Here is an 18754-nt window from a genome sequence, read left to right as displayed (position 1 = left end):
ACAAACTATGTCAGTAAGATCTTCGCTACATGTGATCAACCTGTGTGAATCTTCTTTTGTGTGTTCATTCTGTGTGTCTCTTCTGCCAAGAACCAAGTAATACTTTGAGAATCTTTATCATTTATCTGTATCCTCTTTAAATAACCCAAGCAACAACACATGCACATCCAGTTAAGAACAATTCAGTTTAACCTGCAAATTTCCACCCAATCCAGACGGTTTATTAGAGGGATTAAAGCACAATTAAGTAAAGACAGAAGCAGGTAAGTCCGGGTCTACAGGTGGGATAGTATCAAAATGCTAAAAATCTGCAGAGCAAAAACACGTCTAGATGTTGTTGTTGTTGTTGTGCGTTTTGTTTGTTGTTGTTCAAAAGAAGCAGCCAGAAAGTTAGAATCCCAAAACATGAAGCATCCTGGTTGAAAAGCAAAACAGTCCCACAGCAACCACCACCAACCCCAAAACAAGAGATGTTATGATGATAGAGGGGGACGATGGGGGAGTCAGGACCAGGATCGGGGCTCTCTTGGTGCTTTCATGTGAATGTGAGACTTTTTAAAATGTTAAAATGGAGAAAAAGCAAAAAGCCGATTAAAGTCGTGGCTCCAGTGCTAAGGGCCGCTCCCCAAAAATCAAATAAATCAGATTATTATTCACTGACTGGTTCATAGTCCAGTTGGTTGTGTTGAAATCCAAACAAACTAATGTGTTCATTTTTTTTACCACATCCACTGGCTGACTTCTCACATGCATGGCAGCACACCTGAAAAAAGGCTCTAAAGCAGGGGGGGGGGGGGTCAAGGTAGCACACGAGTGTAGACAATACAATACCTGACTGATCTGTGACTCCTACATAGACACAAAGCAACATGAGAGAACAAACGGAAATTAACACCAACAAATGTGCCGAGGTGGAATTTACAAAAGAACAGGATTTTAAAGATTTTCACTTCTGTGTCGTCGGTTTCCACGGCAATAGTGACATAAAATACGAAAATTTCACACATCTAATCAATTTCCTTCTGTTCTTTTGAAATTCCAGAAACATGTAAAATGGCTTCACAACGGAATAAAATCATGTTAAAAACCTGCTGAAAACAGAATAAGAAGTTTAATGGCTGATTAATATATTGTTAAATGATTTTAAAAATGATTTTAAATAAATACAAATGTGGAAACTGACCAGTTTTTGCTCAGATTTTGTACTTAACTCATGAGAAATAAAATATTAGAATACAAACATCGATTCTGGACACACGAGTCTTTAGATTTGACTTTTGCTACAAACTTTAGTTCTCTACTGCTTTTAACTTTAATAAATCTGGATGAGAATCTGCCAGTTTGTTCAAATTCAAAATCCTCACAACTTCATAAAATATATATAAAAAAAATTTAGGTTCAGTTTATTTATATAGCACCAAATCATGACAAAAGTCATCTTAAGACCTAAACACTCCAATTGAGTTCAGTTTATTATATCAATTAGTTAAAGGTTTCCTATATAAGGAACCCAGCAGATTGCATCGAGTCACTGACTTGTTGTGTGAGAGACTTTACAGCTATCCCGGTACTAAACAAGCATGTAGCGACAGTGGAGAGGAAAGCTCCCTTTTAACTCATTCACTGCCAATGACGACTAAAGTCTTCATTTGCATTTTTTGCTGTTTGAGCATCGGAACGAGCCCCCGCGCTGAGAGAACAAACATCTGAGCCCTGAAGCCGATCTTCTTCCGCATACGTCACAGATCACATGATCAGGAAGCAACACATCCATGTGTTTGGAGATCGTTTTGGGCCGTTCCTGTAAAAAAAGTGAGGCGCGAACCGGAAGAGTGGCTGCCGATCACAATTTGACAACGGATTATGAAAGAACGGATAACGCTCGAAACACGCGGCTTCTTCCTGATGTAAGAGGTGAGTCTCCTCTTTGTTTTGGCATCGACATCATGCTAGCGCGCAACGTTCTGTGACTCTTAAAAAAACAGTAAAAACGGTGAGAAACGCTGGCAGCGAAGGCCGTTAGTGATCAGGAAATGGCTGGCAGTGAGTGAGTTAACAGGAAGATGCCTCCAGCAGAACCTGGGTGCGTGTGAGCAGGCATCTGCTGGACTCGAGTTATTATGTTACACAACACAAGAGAGGAAATGCTCTGATGAAATGCATACTTGTCCATCCTTTCACTGTTCTGTCTCCAGTGGGTCATGTCCTTCCTCCATCTGAGGTTTTCTTGACTCCCAAAAGCACTGCCAGATGGACTCCGCTCTAAACGGTGGAGAAACACTGTTTAAGTTTCATGGCTGTGTGGAAACTGGACATCATTTGCAAGCAGGATCATTTCTGGTTTATTTCCACGTGTGTGTACCCATTACTACCTGGATCCGTGCATGCACATGTGCTAAAGTGTGTGGACCCACCTAGCTGTCCCCTGCTGCGCCGCACCATTTCCTGTCTGGCCCCGATGCTGCCCAGTATGGCCTCCTCCAGCTTGGCCTTCATGTCTTTGGACTTTTTAAAGGTTAAGCTGTTCATGCGTTCAAATGCCTTCTTTCCCTGCATGGTGAACACAACATGGGCCTTGTATCCATGACGACGACGATAAGAGGATAAACAGAGAACACACGGTGGGGAAATTATTTGCAGCACAGCAAGCAGTTAGTAGCATGAAAGCACAGATGCACACAAAAGACAAAGCACAGTGGGGAATCTTTGAAGTGTAAAACATAGACAAGTAGAGAAGGCAGCAAATCATCTATGTAAACGTTTTTATCCCCAAAGCAGCCAGAGCACAAAGACTGATCCGTAGGAAAGAGGAAAACGTACAAGCAATCATTCGTTTAAGTAGTTGATGCAAAAAGAAAATCTCATTTTATCCAAAATAATTTATTTAGAACAAAGACTGAAGATACCCAAAAGTGTTTTTCTTTTTAACAACTCATTACTCCTACCTTGTACTCAAAGCAGGAGACGCAGAGGTAGAGGAGGTCCAGCAGGCGGTTGAGCTGAGACACGGACAAATCTGTGAACCATTTCTGTAAAACCAGCTCATCTGCGTTCTTCAGAACCCACAGCAGACAGATCAGCAGACTGCGGCTCGACTCGGCCGAGAAGCTCCCATGCTGGCGACTCGCCTGGCACGATCAGTCGGGAAGTAAATAAATGTTGGGCTCAACTCCAATATCACAGCAGACGGTTTTCATTACGTCCGGTCAGGAGCAAAAAGGCTACCTGCGAGTTGAGCAGGAAGCTGCTTGGTCGGGACATCGGAGATGCAGTGGAGGTGCCTGCTATTGCCATGGCAACAGTCTGATTGATCATACTGTTGCCCTCTCCTTCCGTTTCCTCTCCTCCGCTGCTGACTGCTGCACCCTGGGGACAGCCGGGCCGGCCCCACTGGTTATGGGCCTCTAAAAACCCAATTAAAGAAAACAATCATTAACTGCATAAAGCTGGGCGTACACTGTGCATCTTTTCACTGACACCGTGTTCACTGACACTGTGTTCAGCTCCATCTCCAACTGTACAGCTCATGAGTCATGTTTTCATGCTGCATGACCCAAAGCTCGGATATGGGTATGCCTCCTCTCACGGTATGTGTGATAGCAACACGTGGGACCTAAAACTAGGCTACAAACAGCTTTAAAGCAACACATCGAACATTTGAGTCCAAAAACCCAGTGCATTTAACATAATGCTGCACTTAAGAAAATGGGTTGAAATATAACATGTTGGTGGAGCTGGGTTCCGACTATCGGCTTGTGGAGCTCTCGGGAGACCGATGTTTTCCACCCTCATCCCCTCCCCGCAGCCCGGTCCATCTCTGTCTGATCGCGGCTTCTGTTAGCTGCGCGGGCTGACGGCTGGTTCTTATGGCAAGCCAGAACCACCAAAATACGCCACTTCTCCCCGCAGCTCGGCGCATCTCTGTCTGATGGCGGCTTCCGTCTGCTGCGCGGGCTGCCGGCTTGTGGAGCTCTGGGATGGAAACCTTTCCACCCGGTTCTCCCCAGCGGCAGCTCTGCGCATCTCAGATCGCAGCGGCGCTTGTGGAGGTCTCCGACACCTCTGTGTTCCACCCGGTTTTACCCAGCGGTCAGCCCGGCGTATCTCTGACTCAGAAGCTCTGGTGTTGTGCACAGTTAACTCCAGTTGTAGCTAGGTTGCTACCTCCGTTAGCTTAGCTCCCACCTCCGCATTAGCTTTGGGTTAGCTTCAGGTTAGCTTGTAGCTAGTTCGACCGGGTGTCGTCAGTTGATCCCAGCCTTACAGCCCCACCCTCAGCTCCTCCTCTCTTCCCTTTTATGGAATTGTCTGGGCTTGACGGAACCTGTGACACGGTCAAAATGGCGGTGGTGGCCACCTCCCATTTTAGCAGAAAAACTTGTTATTGGAGCCTATGGGAACCCATTGTCCATATATTTATGTCGATTTGATGGTCCAAACAGATCGGACTGGCAACTGCAAAGCTGCAAGTGGGACATTCTGGCCACAGGGGGTGATCGTGGCTGGGTGGCTTTTCATTAACCCTGTAAATGGTCATTTTAGCACAGACTGACTGAAGAAAGTCCTTTAAAAATATGAAAAAGGTGCAAAGTATCCCTTTAATTGCTTTTTGTACGCCCGGCTTAGCTGGATTCAAGGCGATAAAGACAAGTACCTCAGAAAGGTTTTTAAAACACAAAACCTGAAGTAAAAACATTTTAGGGCAGATTTGTATGGAAATGTAAACAGTTAAAAAGACACGAGTTCGTTAAAGACTAACTGGAACATTCTGTTACAGATCAGCGTCCTTTGAAGCTCAGCTGATAACCTCGAAGGTCACAGGGGGACGCTGTTGTTTTAAGTCTAAATATAACTGTCTGGATCCACTTGTTTGACATCTTTGTTTGGGGGATCTAGTCTTTACTTATTAACCAGCTTCATCACAGCGGTAAGAAAATAAAATTTGGATTTCTAAAAGCTTTCTAATTCTTATTTTAAATGCCATCAATATTCTTCATTCAAAAAGGTAAATATGTACAGGAAACTATAGGTTAGTGTAGAAAATCACAGTGGTCATGCCGACCCCAAACAGAGCAGATAAATGACGTATTTTTAAACCTGTTTGCTATTTTTTGTGAAAAGCAGCTTTGAACTTGTACCTGTAAAGTCATGAAGCTGTGGCAGCGTCTCCATGACGATGCCGATGAGAGGCAGGTAGAGCATGGCGACCCGAGCCTTGACCTCGGGGTCAGCGTAACGAGGGTCGGAGTCGTGGCTGGACAGGAGGTTGTGAACAACACTCACCACCTTCTTATGGAGACCGAACATTCTACAATGCAACAGACAAAAGCAAAAAGGACACAAAGATCTGAGTTTTTCTCTCAAGTCATCACAGAATCAAACTAGTAAACTCTGCTAACGTACTAACCCTTCATTATCTGGGTCCAGGATGACCGACAATTCAGACAGAACTAGTCCAGCCAGATAATGCTGCTCTCTGAATGGAACGCACAACTCAAACATGTTGGCTATCTTTTGGTCCTGAACATGAGTGGAGAAGCCGGAGCTCTGGACGAGACAAGAAGCAAACATCCATGATACATTTGTTTATGATCAGCTTGTAACTAAAGTAGACTGAGATTGAGATTTTCTTTGGTTCTGACCTGTGAGGTCGCTGAAGACACCGATGGGGAAGGCGAGGCAGGTGGGGTCAGCAGACTGCAGGGGAGATTCAGGGTGACGTAATGTTCGTGACTAGAGACTATCCTTAAGAAATCGAGCCTCAGAGATTCTAGAGTTGGGTTCTGCAAAGCGTAAAGCTTCGTGGAGACCTAAACGGAGAAAGTGGACAGTGATTAGATCCTATCACACTGATAACAGTTCTAGACAATTTAGTTTATTTATTTAGCGCCAACTCACAACAAGAGTTGTCTCAATACTTCCCAAAGTAAACACTCCAGCTGAACCTACGTATCAGTCTATTGACTTTGTTTTATTGCAATTAGTTAAAAGTATCCTACCGGTATGTACGAAAACCCAGGAGATTGCATCAAGTCACAGACTTTACAGCAATCCTCATACTAAGCAAGCATGTGGCGACTGTGGAGAGGAAAACTCCCTTTAAACAGGAAGAAACCTCCAACAGAACCTGGATCAGTCTGATCAGCTGTCTGATGTGATCCACTGGGGGTTTGAGAACATAGAGTACAAACACATTTCAGGGTTTCCTCTGAAAGCGTGCTAAGCCCGATGGTAGAGAAGCCCACGGGCGACCCAGTGCTTCTGTTAAAAAAAAATGTCAGGAAGTTTAAAATAGATTTTTTTAAGCAGAGAAAAAAAAATGTGTTTGTGTTTGAAAATCCAACTTCAAGTAGAAATGTTAATAATTTCTACTGCTAACAATATAATGGTGTCATGTTTTACTAAATATACACAGATTGGAAATAATCCAATCTAAAATTATGTTTATGTTTATTTATTTAGCAGACGCTTTTATCCAAAGCGACTTACAATTTATAACCTATAGGGCATGTTGTGATCTGTGGGGGAAACTGGAGTACCCGAAGGAAACCCACGCATGCAATGGGGGGAACACGCAACTCCACGCAGAAAGGCCACAGCCGAGTTTCGAACCTGCAACCTTCGTGCTGCGAGGCAACAGTGCTAACAACTGCGCCACCATGCAGCAATGTAGATTCATAGATAGATCTGTTGGTAAACGACATACTACAAGGGCCTGCCGTAGCATGCAGCAATGCTGCAACATGACTCCAGGTTTTAGCTGTGGGTCTCCACACCGCTGCGGGCTGCAGCCGTCTACAAAAACAGGATGTTGGGGGTTTTACTTTCACTTGTAGAGTTTATTCAGTCATAGTTTAATGTGAACACAATGAACATGTTTTTCCGGTCCCTACTAGGAGTGGAATTAATAGCGAGCTAATCCATTAGCATTAGCATACCTGGTTGTGGATTCTCCCCGAGGCTGGCTGAAGACAGCAGGTGTTGTGCGCCAGTAAAATATGCCCGTGTAAATTACGAACAAAGCCTCAAATCAGTAAAATAAATAATTTGAGGAATTTTTTATTGAACGATTTGAGTATTTGTTTCAGTGTTAAATTTGACATTTTAAATATTAATTTGGTGCATTCAAAATGACTTAAAATAAGTTAGTAAGTGATGCTTGGGCTGGCGGGGGTCAGGGAAGACCGGCAGCCCCGCCAGGCTTATAAAGAGTTGGCAGAAATCCTGCATTTGTTTGAATTGGTGTTCCTATGGCTGCTTACGTTGCAATTTCCTGATAGTAAAAACAAAGTGTAACCGGTGACTAGTTTGTAGTTTACTTAAGAGCTCTGAGTTCTCAGACAGTATGTGATCTGCAACGCAGAGTTATAAATATACCTGTTTCCAGTAAGTTCTGACGAGTGTGAAGACAAAGCCTCGGTCCATGACTGACAGCAAGTCGTTAAGAAAGAAAGCCAAGCTTGTGTTTAGCCTCTCCACCAGCTCCAGATCCTGAATGGAAGAATTAAAAGCCTTAAATCTGTTTTCCAATCTGCTTTAAAAAAAAAAAGGCAAAACATTATTTTGCCATATTCTGACAAAGAAACAAACACAAATCAACAAAAACACTATTTGGATCGTTTTTTAATGGTCTTGTGTTTTCCAAGCTTCTGAGCAGCTGATAATAATAACACTGCAAGCCAGGCGACACCTTGAGATAATCTGGTCTTTATTCACCTTCTGGAAACGAGACACGATGTCACCAGCGATGGTGCTGACTAGAGCTGTGATGTCATCCATGAAGCGCTCGGGAAAGCGATTCTTCCTGGGTGACTCCAAGCGGTCAGCAAAATAAAGATGGTGGATGATGCTCTTCACCTGTGGTAGGAGTGTTCATCAGGAGGAAACACCAAATAATGTCATGAAAAAATAAATGAATAAATAAACTGTTATCACGTGAAACACAACCACAAAGATTTCGTTTCCTACCATGAGTTCAAAAAAGAACCAGGCCTGTTGCAGAGCCCCTTCGCGGACGCTCCCACTGCTCACTACCCACTGGAGGGCCAACTCCTCGTGGAAGAGCTGAGCAGCAAATTCAAAACACACGGAGACCCCGAGATGGAGAGGGAGAAGTCAGACGAGAGTCAAACGTAAAGCTACAAAACCAGATGGACTAAACCACGAGGTGCCTGAGAAAAAATCCCTGTCTCTACCGGCATCAGTAATAATTAGATATATACTTCATATATATATATATATATATATATATATATATATATATATATATATATATATATTCAAGTGATTTATAATGAAATTGACTGATTTAGAAAATAAAAACGCAACTCCTGGTCTTATAAACCTAAATGAGCTCATTATTCCTTTTGAAAACAAAAATATGTATCATCTACAAAAGAAAACTAACATTTCTACCCTCCAAACTCTGAAAACACATTTACCTGATGGGTTAGGTGTTTAATTCAGTCAATTGTCTATTGAAAATTATCTAAACAGCCAAAGAATGATGATTGCATTGGTTATTAAACATGCATTTTCATCCGTTTCCAGTCTGAAGTAAGGCTGTAAGGCTGAAATATGTTGCTTTTAAACAGATGAATAAAAGATCAAATTTGTTTTTGAGCCAAAAGAATTGATTGCTCATAGTTTTCTCTGCATAATGAGCAGACATAACTTTTGTCCAGACCAAATCCATCACTAACATCCAGTATAGTCCAACTGTTGTCTGGAAAGTCTTCTATAGTGGTCATAAGAAAAGGAAAGCAGCATAAGATAAAATGTTTAAAAGACATTTAAAGTTTTAAGACCACAACAGTGGCAGCTTTTTATATTTAATAAAAACAATTAGTTTTTTTAAAGCAAACTGTATCTGTATGTTAAAGGTATAATATGGAACATGAACACCAAAGTGACATCTAGTGTGTGGAGGTCGTAGTTGCAACAACAGAACAAGGTTTCTAGTAGGGATAAGCGAGTACACCGCTATCTGTATCTGTACTCGGAGTGGGCGTGGCCTAACCCGGAAGTGGGTGTGGTTTACATCAATATGTTATTTTAAGTCTGATCAGAAGTGGCTATGTGTATTGTTTATTTGAAAACTATTTACAGAGCAGCCTCAGAGTTGAGATTAAATGTTTTTGATCACAATAGTAAAGGAACTATTACAGAACAAGTTTTTCAATAAAATCAGAGCATTAATATTTAAGTGCATGAATTAAGAGAGGGAAAGAAGAAAAGATCTTTTCTATAGCGCCTCTCAAGATAAAAATCACGGGGCGCTTCACAAAAAAACATGTAAAATAGAAAAAAGAATTTAGAAAATGATTAAAATATATTTAAATGAGCAAAAAATAGACAATTGTGATTAAAAAATGTAAAGAAAGAGAGAGAGTGAATAGGAAAGAGGGAGTGGATCCTGAGGAAGAGGAGAGAGAGAGAGAGAGAGAGAGAGAGAGAGAGAGAGAAAAAAACCCCGACCGGAGCGGAGGCAGTGACTGACGCAGCACGAGCCGTTTTCAGCTCTGTCTTGTCAAATGCACCACACACGTTACGAAAAAAGTAACTTTAAATGACTTTAAAGTAACTTTAAAAAGAAGCAAACTGAAGAAAACCTAGGGAGTACTGAAGAAACGTGAACAGTGAAGCAAGCACAGAGAGATCCGTTACTGTCTGTGTGCATGGATGGACCGGACGTGGACTGAGCTGTGAGCTTCCGGTTGCAGAGTTTTGTGTGTAGGGAGGGGAGGGCGCTCTATTTGACTGGCCAATCACAGAGCGTGAAGACAGTCAGTTACCCAATGAGGATTTTCCTTCAGCACGATTACAGATATTTACGAGTTTTACTCGTTTCATGCTCGTTCTTGTCAAAAATGTTTTATCCGTACCGGATACTCGTCTGAAACGAGTATCCGGCTCATCCCTAGTTTCTAGCCGTCGGGATACCAGGGTCGCTGCCGATACGCGACATTGTTTATTTGGGTCCATCTGTTGTGGGCTTCACCTAAACTCCCTCTGCTTTTAGATCTTTTATGGCCGTTCCTCTTCTGAGAAGGACAGTGACATCTCCTGGGCTCAGAAGCAGCAGCTTGACTTGCTGAGTCGAGCTGATAAATGTAAACATAAGCCCAGTGTCGAGCTGTCAAAATAAATAATTGACTATTTATGTAAAATATAGCTTTTAAAGGAAATACTGTACCTTCACTCAGCACACCTCTAAACGCCCAGTGGAGGTATTATTTCTTTAAAATATAACTTTTTATTAAATTGTTCCATATTCAACCTTTAAAAGCTCTTGAAAAGAAATTCTCCTTTCCTTTTTTCATTTCCTTTCTCTATTATTTCCTGCTTGAGCATTTCGTGTGGGATCAAATCATTTTCCCTTTGAGTGAATTGTGAACTATGATAGAAGACTTCCCAGACTCCAGACACTTTACAGGCAAGTTTAGCCAAATTAAAACAGACATTCAAAGCTTCTCAGCGTTTCAAGAATACATACAGCATTCAACAAAACTGCACAAAAACCCAAAAACAAATACATCAACCAATCCAGTGGCACACATCCACAGACAGTACAGGTGAGGAGGTGAGGAAGAGGAGGGTTGGGTGGGCTCCTCCCCCTCCAGTGCAAGTGGCTCTACCTTTTTAGTGGGTAACCGTCCTGTTAATGTTTGCAAGAAACTGGCGCTCTCAGTGTGCGAAGACATGCGATTGCCACAGCGCTCCATGGCCTATGAGTGGGATGAATGGAACGGTGACAGCAAAGTTAGTGGAGGAGCAACAGGAGTGTGGGGCTACTCCTCAGCACACAGGCAACTGTGTGTGCTGGGTCACATGTGCCCCACACGTACATGCATAAAACACTTTTGTGATTGTGCTGCACAGACAACACAAAACAACTAGACCACTACACGTTAGGCTGTGCCACTAATCTAAAGCATCCTTACCCCCAATGCTTTAGAGAAGAGACGCAGAATGGCTGCATGAGGTCAGTGACTGGGTTTCCTGATTTTACAGCCTGACCATCCCATTCAGCTCCAGAGGGGACACTGGGAAAAATGCCTCCTAACTTTACTTTTACAAGATTCCAATTTGTTTTTGCGACAACCATGGCTGGTTTTGTGAGCTCCTGACTTTTATTTGTGAGATCCTTCGATTGTTTTGCGAGATCCAAACGTTGTTTTGGAAGATCCCAAGATTTCCCTTTTTTCTTGGGAGGTTCGGCGTTTCTCACTCATTCTAGATCAGGCATGTCCAAAGTCCGGTCCACGGGCCAATCACAGTCCGCGGTCAGTTTTCATGTGGCCCGTAGTTTCAGTCTAATTATGTATTATTGATGGCTCACTTAGTCTGAATAAATAAATAATGACTTTAAGCTTGTAATTCCACATAGTAGCAGCACTTTTTTTATCTGCTACTTCATTTAAGACGCCTACCACCACCAACAGTAGAATAAATAAATAAACAAATAAATAAATAAAGCCATCAGGACCAGTGACGCGCGACCCGCACAAACACATCTCGTCTGGAGGTCTACTCAGTGACAGGAGACCTCCAGACGGCTCTTCCCCGCTCGTACAATCCAAACCAAATAAGCCAGCCCGACGGGTCGGATTTGGGTCGATTACTTGAGTGAGATTGATCAAGTTGCAGCTCAGATCCCCGATTCTGTCGACTTTGATCTCAGCGGCTGCGGCTGCAGGTGGATGAAGATGCACGCGCCTCTAAAGATGACTGGGTAACATTGGTTATACAGACCTGGTTTCAGAAAAACATCCTCAGAAGAATCATCTGGGCGACAGTAAAGTCCTGCCTGCGGTAGCAGCTCGTTAACGCAGATTAAATGCTGTTTGCTTACGAACACGTGATGACTCTGGACATCTCCTGTGATTTAGTTCTAACAAACAGTTTCCGCGGATGATCTCGTTTAGTAATAAAACAGGACTGCGAATGCTTCCTCTCTCTTTCCGTCTGCTCTGTGTTGCGCACAGACTGGCGGAGAAAAAAAAGACTGCAAAAGGCAGGAAAAAGGATAACTTTAAAGTCCCATTTAGTCGTCACACACACACACAGGTGTGTGGTGAAATTTATTCTCCGCATTTGACCCATCCCCTGGGGGAGCGGTGAGCTGCAGACAAGCCGCGCTCGGGAACTATTTGGTGGTTTAACCCCCCAATCCAACCCCTTAATGCTGAGTGTCAAGCAGGGAGGCATTGGGTCCCATTTTAGCAAAGTCTTTGGTATGACCCGACCAGGAGTCGAACCCCTGATCTCCCGATCTCAGGGCGGACACTCTACCACTAGGCCACTGACTCGGTTAATATTGTCAGCAATAAATGAAGCAAAGCATAATTTATCGGCAGTTATTCAACAATGAATCAAAACCCAACTTTCATGAGCAAAAATCCCATAAAAAGTATTCAATGAATCAGGAAAGGAGGAATAAATGTCATTTCTGTTTTTACGTTTTTTACTTCAGTTCAAACCATTTGGAATTTTGTGCTTTCATCACATTTTGCTTTTATTTAATTAAAAACACCTTCAGCTTTATTCATTTTATGAGAACATTTGTTTTGCATAACCTGTTAAAAAACTTTAAAACACCCCCATCACCCCAGATCCTCTCCGTCTGTCGCCATCAGAGCTACGTCAGAGCTGAGGACAAGGTAGACATGTGGCTAAACATGTCTCAGTCTTTGCCTCTTCACAGGAGCAGACACTTGTTAGCAGAAGGTAAACAAACACGTTGTTACTCTGAGTTAAAACCATCTCAACTTGATAAAAGAATCAGGTGTGTCTGAGCAGGGACACGTAGAAAACATGCAACCACTGTGGCCTTCAAGGACCCGGTCTGCTCCCCCTGATATACAGCACAGATTGATCGTACTTCTTTGAATGCTAAATGTGAGTATGTTTAGATACTTTAATATACATTCTAATTTATTAAATTACTCAGATGGATTATTTTCCTCCACAATGTGCATCAGGCTGATGCTTCTAAATCTAAAATGTCCAAAACTACTGGTACTTTCCTTTGCAGCAGGTTTATTTGCTGGGTAAGATGTGCAGTGTTGGGAAAGTTACTTTTAAAAAGTAATTAGTTATAGTTACTAATTACGTTGTCAAAAAAGTAGCTCAGTTACTAACTGAGTTACGAGATTATAAAAGTAACTATTACCAAGAAAAATAACTACTTAATTACTTTCTTCATTAAAGAATGCTAGAAAAATGGGTTAATTGAACTTACTTAATTTACTATAAATTACTACAATAGTGAAATATAAATGTCTAATGACTGTAACATAATAAAATGTATGCCAAAATGTTTTTTATCAACCTGAATAATTTAAATAAGTAAGCACTTAACAGGAGGAACTACTAACAGGAACATTTCACTTATCTAGACTATTAAAAGGTCACTGTGAGATATTTAACATGACCCTAATCAGCTACAATTTAAAATTGCTAATAGAAACACCTGTAAAGGTTCCCGAGCCTTTAAATGGTCTCTCAGTCTAGTTAAATTACAAAAATGAATGTAAATTTGCACAGTATTTTAATTTTTCCAGCTTCACATAATTGTCTGTTTTTAGTAGCATTTCTGTTGCTGGTAATCTAGTAACGGTTAAATAAATAAAATCCTTTAAAATGATACTAGAAGAGGCACAAGCCTGATGGAGGGCTTACATTTACTAACTTGGGTCAGACCCAACAATAGAAGAGCTGAAGCTGGGTGGTGAACACACACAGGTAGTTCTGATAACACCTGAGCTCCATGACGTCTGAGACTGATGCATCAGTGTTACAGCAGGACTAAAGACACGATCAGAAACAGGTTACAGCTGGATGATCTAGGAGGGTAGAATATCAGGACGTCTGTGTTCTGAACAGGTGCGCGGACCTTCAGGACGTCACGCCGTCACGCTGCAGATCCACACCTGCAGCCGTAGACTATTCATCACGTCTTCCTCGTTCTTCGCGGCCGTGATGCTCTTGGATGAAACATCTGCCTTTTTAGCTCCTGATCAGCTGATGACAGCTTCAACACACCGCGCTGCTTAACGCACGCTTTTTCTTATCAGTAACAGAAACGACGTTTTGATAAAAGAAGACGGTAATTAATTAGTTTGCTCGTTACTGAAATACATTTTTTAGTAACGCGGTTGTTTTAAACAGCGTCATTCCCATCACTGAAGATGTGTGCATGTGTGTGCGTGTGTGTGTGTGTGTGTGTGTGTGTGCGCGCGTGTGTGTGTGTGTGTGTGTGTGTGTGTGTGTGTGTGTGTGTGTGTGTGTGTGTGTGTGTGTGTGTGTGTGTGTGTGTGTGTGTGTGTGTGTGTGTGTGTGTGTGTGTGTGTGTGTGTGTTAGCGGCCACTTTCCCCAATCTGGGGTAGCCGAGCTTGCGTGTGTGTGGGCGTGGTCTGTATAAAGGTGTACTCCAACACAACTGTCCTGGAGAAAAACTGGGTGACTTACTGACCAGAGCTTTAATGGTTTAGCATTTTTCATGACTTGTTGTTTTTATTTAGTTTTGATTTCAGATTTTTAAATCTATTTATAATTGTTCTTCATTATATTTTCATGTAACTTTGCCTTTGACAAACCTTTGAAAAGCTCAGAATGAACCATTGGCCCTGGGCATCTTCACTTTAGAAGGTTTGGACACCCTGCTCTAGATGGTTAGCAGAGGTGATCACAGATATTGTGATTGCTACGTAGTTACCAATATAATTACGTGTTTTGGTGGAGCAACGTTTTGTTACAAATGTATTTGCATCTGTTAATATTGTCTGGCAGCATGTTAAATAAAGTTTTGTCACGTTCAACTAATACTTCTATTGTACTTTAATAGTTAAGTTAATGGAAAACACATCAGTGATGCTGTATTCGGACAAGAGCAGGTCACTTGTTTGAGTTCTTATTCTTTTATTGAATTTCACGCTCTGGACAGTTTCACCGGCTCCTCTGTTGGTCCGTCCAAATGGCCGAGAGAAGTCTAACGGCCAGTGAAGCTGTCTGGTAGTCAGCTGGTCTTGCAAAAGCAATCAGGATCTCGCAAAACAAGCTTGGAATCGTGCAAACCAAATACAAGATCTTGCAAAAATGACTCTGGATCTCACAAAACGCATTAAGGATCTTCCAAATCAAAACAAGGATCTGGTAAAACAAACTCAGGATTTTGCTAAAGAAATTTTGCAGAATGTGTTTTTCCCCTATGCCCCTTCAGGGCTCAGAACCATTCTGTATCCCTCCAGGTAAAAACAGTACTGCAGAGACGCAAAACTAGAAAAGGAACACTACTCTACATCTCTGGGGGGGTTTAGTACTAGCTGTGATTTTATGATTGTACTACAACTTTGTTTGTAACTTGATGTGTTCATTTCTAACAATGTCTAACAGCATAACTCTAAGGCCCTGTCCACACGTAGTCGGGGATCTGCCAAAACGTAGATATTTTTCTACGTTTTGGCCTGTCGTCCACACGAAAACGGAGTTTTTTCACACGGAAACGGATCTTTTTAAAAACTCCGGCCAAAGTGAAGATCTGCGTTTTCTCCGTTTTGGGTGTCTGCGTGTGGACGGACAAAACCGGAGTTTTAAGGTCCGCAACGTCACTTTCCGCGACAAAAAAATGCTGACATCACGTGTGCGACCTGTGTTTACACTAGCCGACAGCATGGATGCCCTCAGAGCTGCGCTCGCTTTATCAATGGTCCAAGCGCTTTTTGCTTGTTTGTTTTTGCAAGAGGAATTACTGCTCCTTGTGGAAGACCACAGACGAAGGACGAGGTTAAGAACGGGGGAAGTACTGCCGCCTACAGGTCTGGCATGTCCATAACAACGTATTTATCCGGGTACGTGTGGACAGAGTTTGTTTTAAAAACGAGGTGGTGTGGATGCAAGTTTTTGGAGGGGCGGATATTCGTTTTAAAAAAAAAACCCGGCTACGTGTGGACTAGGCCTAAATGACTGAGGACAAATGAAGATGTACAGCTAAGAATAGACCTCATACGCTTCGATACACATTCACACTCACAAATATACCAAGCTCTGGAGACAAACTGGATTATGTGACCTTAGCAAAGAGTCATGCATTTAAACAGGTTGAGAGGAGAGCAGAAGTACAGACAGGAGCGGAAACGGGTTCTAACACTACAATCAAAACAATCTCCTCTGAAATGGAGAGAGAAAAGGTCTTGGTTTAAAATGTAACAATAACTAACCACTGTACTGAAACACACAGTGGAGGATAAACAGGATAAGGAAAGCAAGCCATGGGTAACAATCACCAAATAAATGCATTGCAGTATCAGGAGCTACATGACTTTACATGCAAGTGCTGAGAAAAAGAGATGTTAGATGTGATGAGCAAATGGCTGACATTGGAAACCTTTTTCACACGTGGCAATAATATGTCTAGGATGATCCAATTAAACGTGCAAACCTCGTATTTTTACACGAGTCTCCATTAGTCTCGTCATTATTTCTCTGCAGGGACCTAGTTCTGCAGGTTTGTGGCATCATACCAATAAAGGCTGTCGGATTTATGAGAAAACACAACCGTGCCTGGTTATGATTTTTGTGTTAAGCAATTGAGATGAGTCAAAGTTGCCCAGACTTTCTCTGAATTAGATCTTAATGTATTCTTAGTACATTCTATGCATATTCACATCCACAAGTTCGGTCCACTTAAAATCGGATCACCTAAAACACACTGGTATTGTGTGTGAACAAGGCCCAATGTGGAAGCAGAAGGGTCATGGAGGTGGCTGTGACTCCCATGACAAGGTTTATGGGAGGACTGTGATATTAGGGTAAGGAGAATGCTGTAATAATCAGGAGTTTTGGTCTTTTGTGTTACATTAAAAAACTATTTTCTGTCTTATGTGTAGTAAAATAAATGGATTTAAAACCATAGTAATGAATTTTATAGGCTGAGTAAGCAAAATTAAGACAAACATGAGGAAAAAGCAAAACATCTAAAAAATAAATGATCGAATTGATCAGAATTTTCAATGTTTTGTGACTCTAGTAAAGCACACTAATAAACCAAAACTCCAAATATTCCAGAATCTGTTCAGTGTGAATAAGGCTGTCTTTGTTGTGAGTCGAAGTGGAGGATGGGGCATTCATTAAACCACCTGCAGGGTTTCTGGAGCGGACCCAGGGCTGGATCCCCAGGGGGCACTACAGCCCATGGTGTGCACCCACGAGTTGGAGCGGTCTAAGCCCTAGGGGTGCCAAGGTCAAAGGACACAAGGCCGGCAGGAAGCGAGGGAACAAGCGAGCAGCACGGAGGGGAAAGGAGGAGGGAAGGAATAATCACAAGTTAACAAAGTTCACAAGTCGTGACTGCTGGAAGATGTCAAGCCCTCCGCACCCCCGAAAATATAGGTCATCTGTTAGAACGCAAAGTTCAAAAGGTCTTCCTGGTGTGTTTAAAAATAACTCCCCCTCCCAAAGAGACAGGAAACGAAAGGTTTAGTTAAGCATTAGCAAAGAGGGGGCATCCATCAATACGGGGCTGCATCCATCATATAACGGTTAGAAATGAGGCAAGGCCATTGAAAAAACATGACATCATTCATTCAGTAACGTTTGAAGTGGGAAATCACAAAATACCGATTTCTACAAGATATCAGAACACACAGAGCTGACAAACACTAGATCTATACACCTACTGTTATCTTTGAGAAGTTGCCATGGCAACAGCAGAAACTTTAGCAGTTTGTCTGAAGACAAGTGTTTTGTATGTTTTTCACAACCGATAAACCGTGTGTTGTTCATGCATCCCTGTGAGTGACAGGTTGATGTTTCAGCGGTTAGTGATAAGATGTCCAGGCTTGTGTTTACACGTGGGCTATGTAGTTTACATGTTGATTAAACCTCCACTGGGTCACAGTGCACATGCTAGAGCCCTGTGAGGGACATTCGTTTTTAATCGTCATCGCGCCTGCTGACCCTCACACCCCACTACCATCGTCTCTCTCTGTTACTGCAGCACAGTCCCACAAGATCTGCGTTCAACCATGCATGCCTCTGCAGACCCATTTGTTTATTTTTTAAATGACGTACATGTGTAACAGTATCTGTACATTCAGGCAAGCCATTTTTTATAACTTTTTTAAAGGGCACTTTGATAAAGTTTAAGACATTTGTGGCAAATGGCTGCTCAAACTGAGCCAGGATCCTCTGGAGGGTTTATTTGTTAAAAGGGAGTTTTCCTCTCCACTGTCGCTGCATGCTTGCTTAGTATGAGGATTGCTGTAAAGACTCGGACACTAGTCAGTGAATTGAATTTAACTGAATTCTATTCTCTAAATGAAAAAGGAATGTGGCCACCTGACAAAAAGTTCTGACCAAAGATTTATCAGAGCTGAAAAATAACATGAATATCAAGATAATTGCTCTGCAGAGAATGAAAGTGAACGTATTCTCCATAAACAAACAACGCAGTACCATTAAACCTGGACCTCCCCATGGCTCACGCACCCACTAGCTAAAGCAGCTAATGGGCATACCCATAAAAAACCTCCTCCCACACACATGCACCCAAATTAATGTTGGTGTTTCTTCTTGTGTCAGTCTTGTTCACACAAATACAAATTGCAATAAAAAATGTGACAGTTTTTTTTATAGACTGACAAATAAAAATAAAGCATTCTTTATTTATCGAGTCAAGATTTAAAGCAGCAATCTGGAGTATTCTCCCTTTCAGGAATTAGCGTATTGACCCGAATACAAGACGAGGGTCTT

The 18754-nt window shown here is 42.1% G+C and overlaps 1 protein-coding gene across 20 annotated transcripts in view; it reads right to left on the bottom strand.

Annotated features, from left to right (window-relative positions):
* dock7 (dedicator of cytokinesis 7) overlaps window positions 1–18754 on the bottom strand; it is a 75525-nt gene that overhangs the window by 19604 nt on the left and 37167 nt on the right. For 4 of the 20 annotated variants that reach the window (XM_054752106.2, XM_054752100.2, XM_054752101.2 and 1 more), the window contains 13 exons: window positions 17140–17229; window positions 10638–10727; window positions 7969–8064; window positions 7717–7857; window positions 7378–7491; window positions 5643–5810; window positions 5408–5547; window positions 5139–5308; window positions 3226–3404; window positions 2946–3128; window positions 2415–2574; window positions 2166–2262; window positions 832–849 (listed from right to left, as the gene is read on the bottom strand). In XM_054752106.2, coding sequence (XP_054608081.1) covers window positions 832–849; window positions 2166–2262; window positions 2415–2574; window positions 2946–3128; window positions 3226–3404; window positions 5139–5308; window positions 5408–5547; window positions 5643–5810; window positions 7378–7491; window positions 7717–7857; window positions 7969–8064; window positions 10638–10727; window positions 17140–17229 — 1646 coding nt within the window. The remainder of the gene's footprint in view (window positions 1–831; window positions 850–2165; window positions 2263–2414; window positions 2575–2945; window positions 3129–3225; window positions 3405–5138; window positions 5309–5407; window positions 5548–5642; window positions 5811–7377; window positions 7492–7716; window positions 7858–7968; window positions 8065–10637; window positions 10728–17139; window positions 17230–18754) is intronic. The other 16 variants (XM_054752107.2, XM_054752109.2, XM_054752110.2 and 13 more) reach the window with 8 other exon arrangements.

This window comes from Nothobranchius furzeri, chromosome 8, assembly GCF_043380555.1.
Source record: "Nothobranchius furzeri strain GRZ-AD chromosome 8, NfurGRZ-RIMD1, whole genome shotgun sequence".
In the NCBI taxonomy this organism is placed as follows: Eukaryota; Metazoa; Chordata; class Actinopteri; order Cyprinodontiformes; family Nothobranchiidae; genus Nothobranchius; species Nothobranchius furzeri.
The sequence above is the reverse complement of the archived record's forward strand: the minus strand, read 5'-3'. Positions and strand labels throughout refer to the sequence as shown.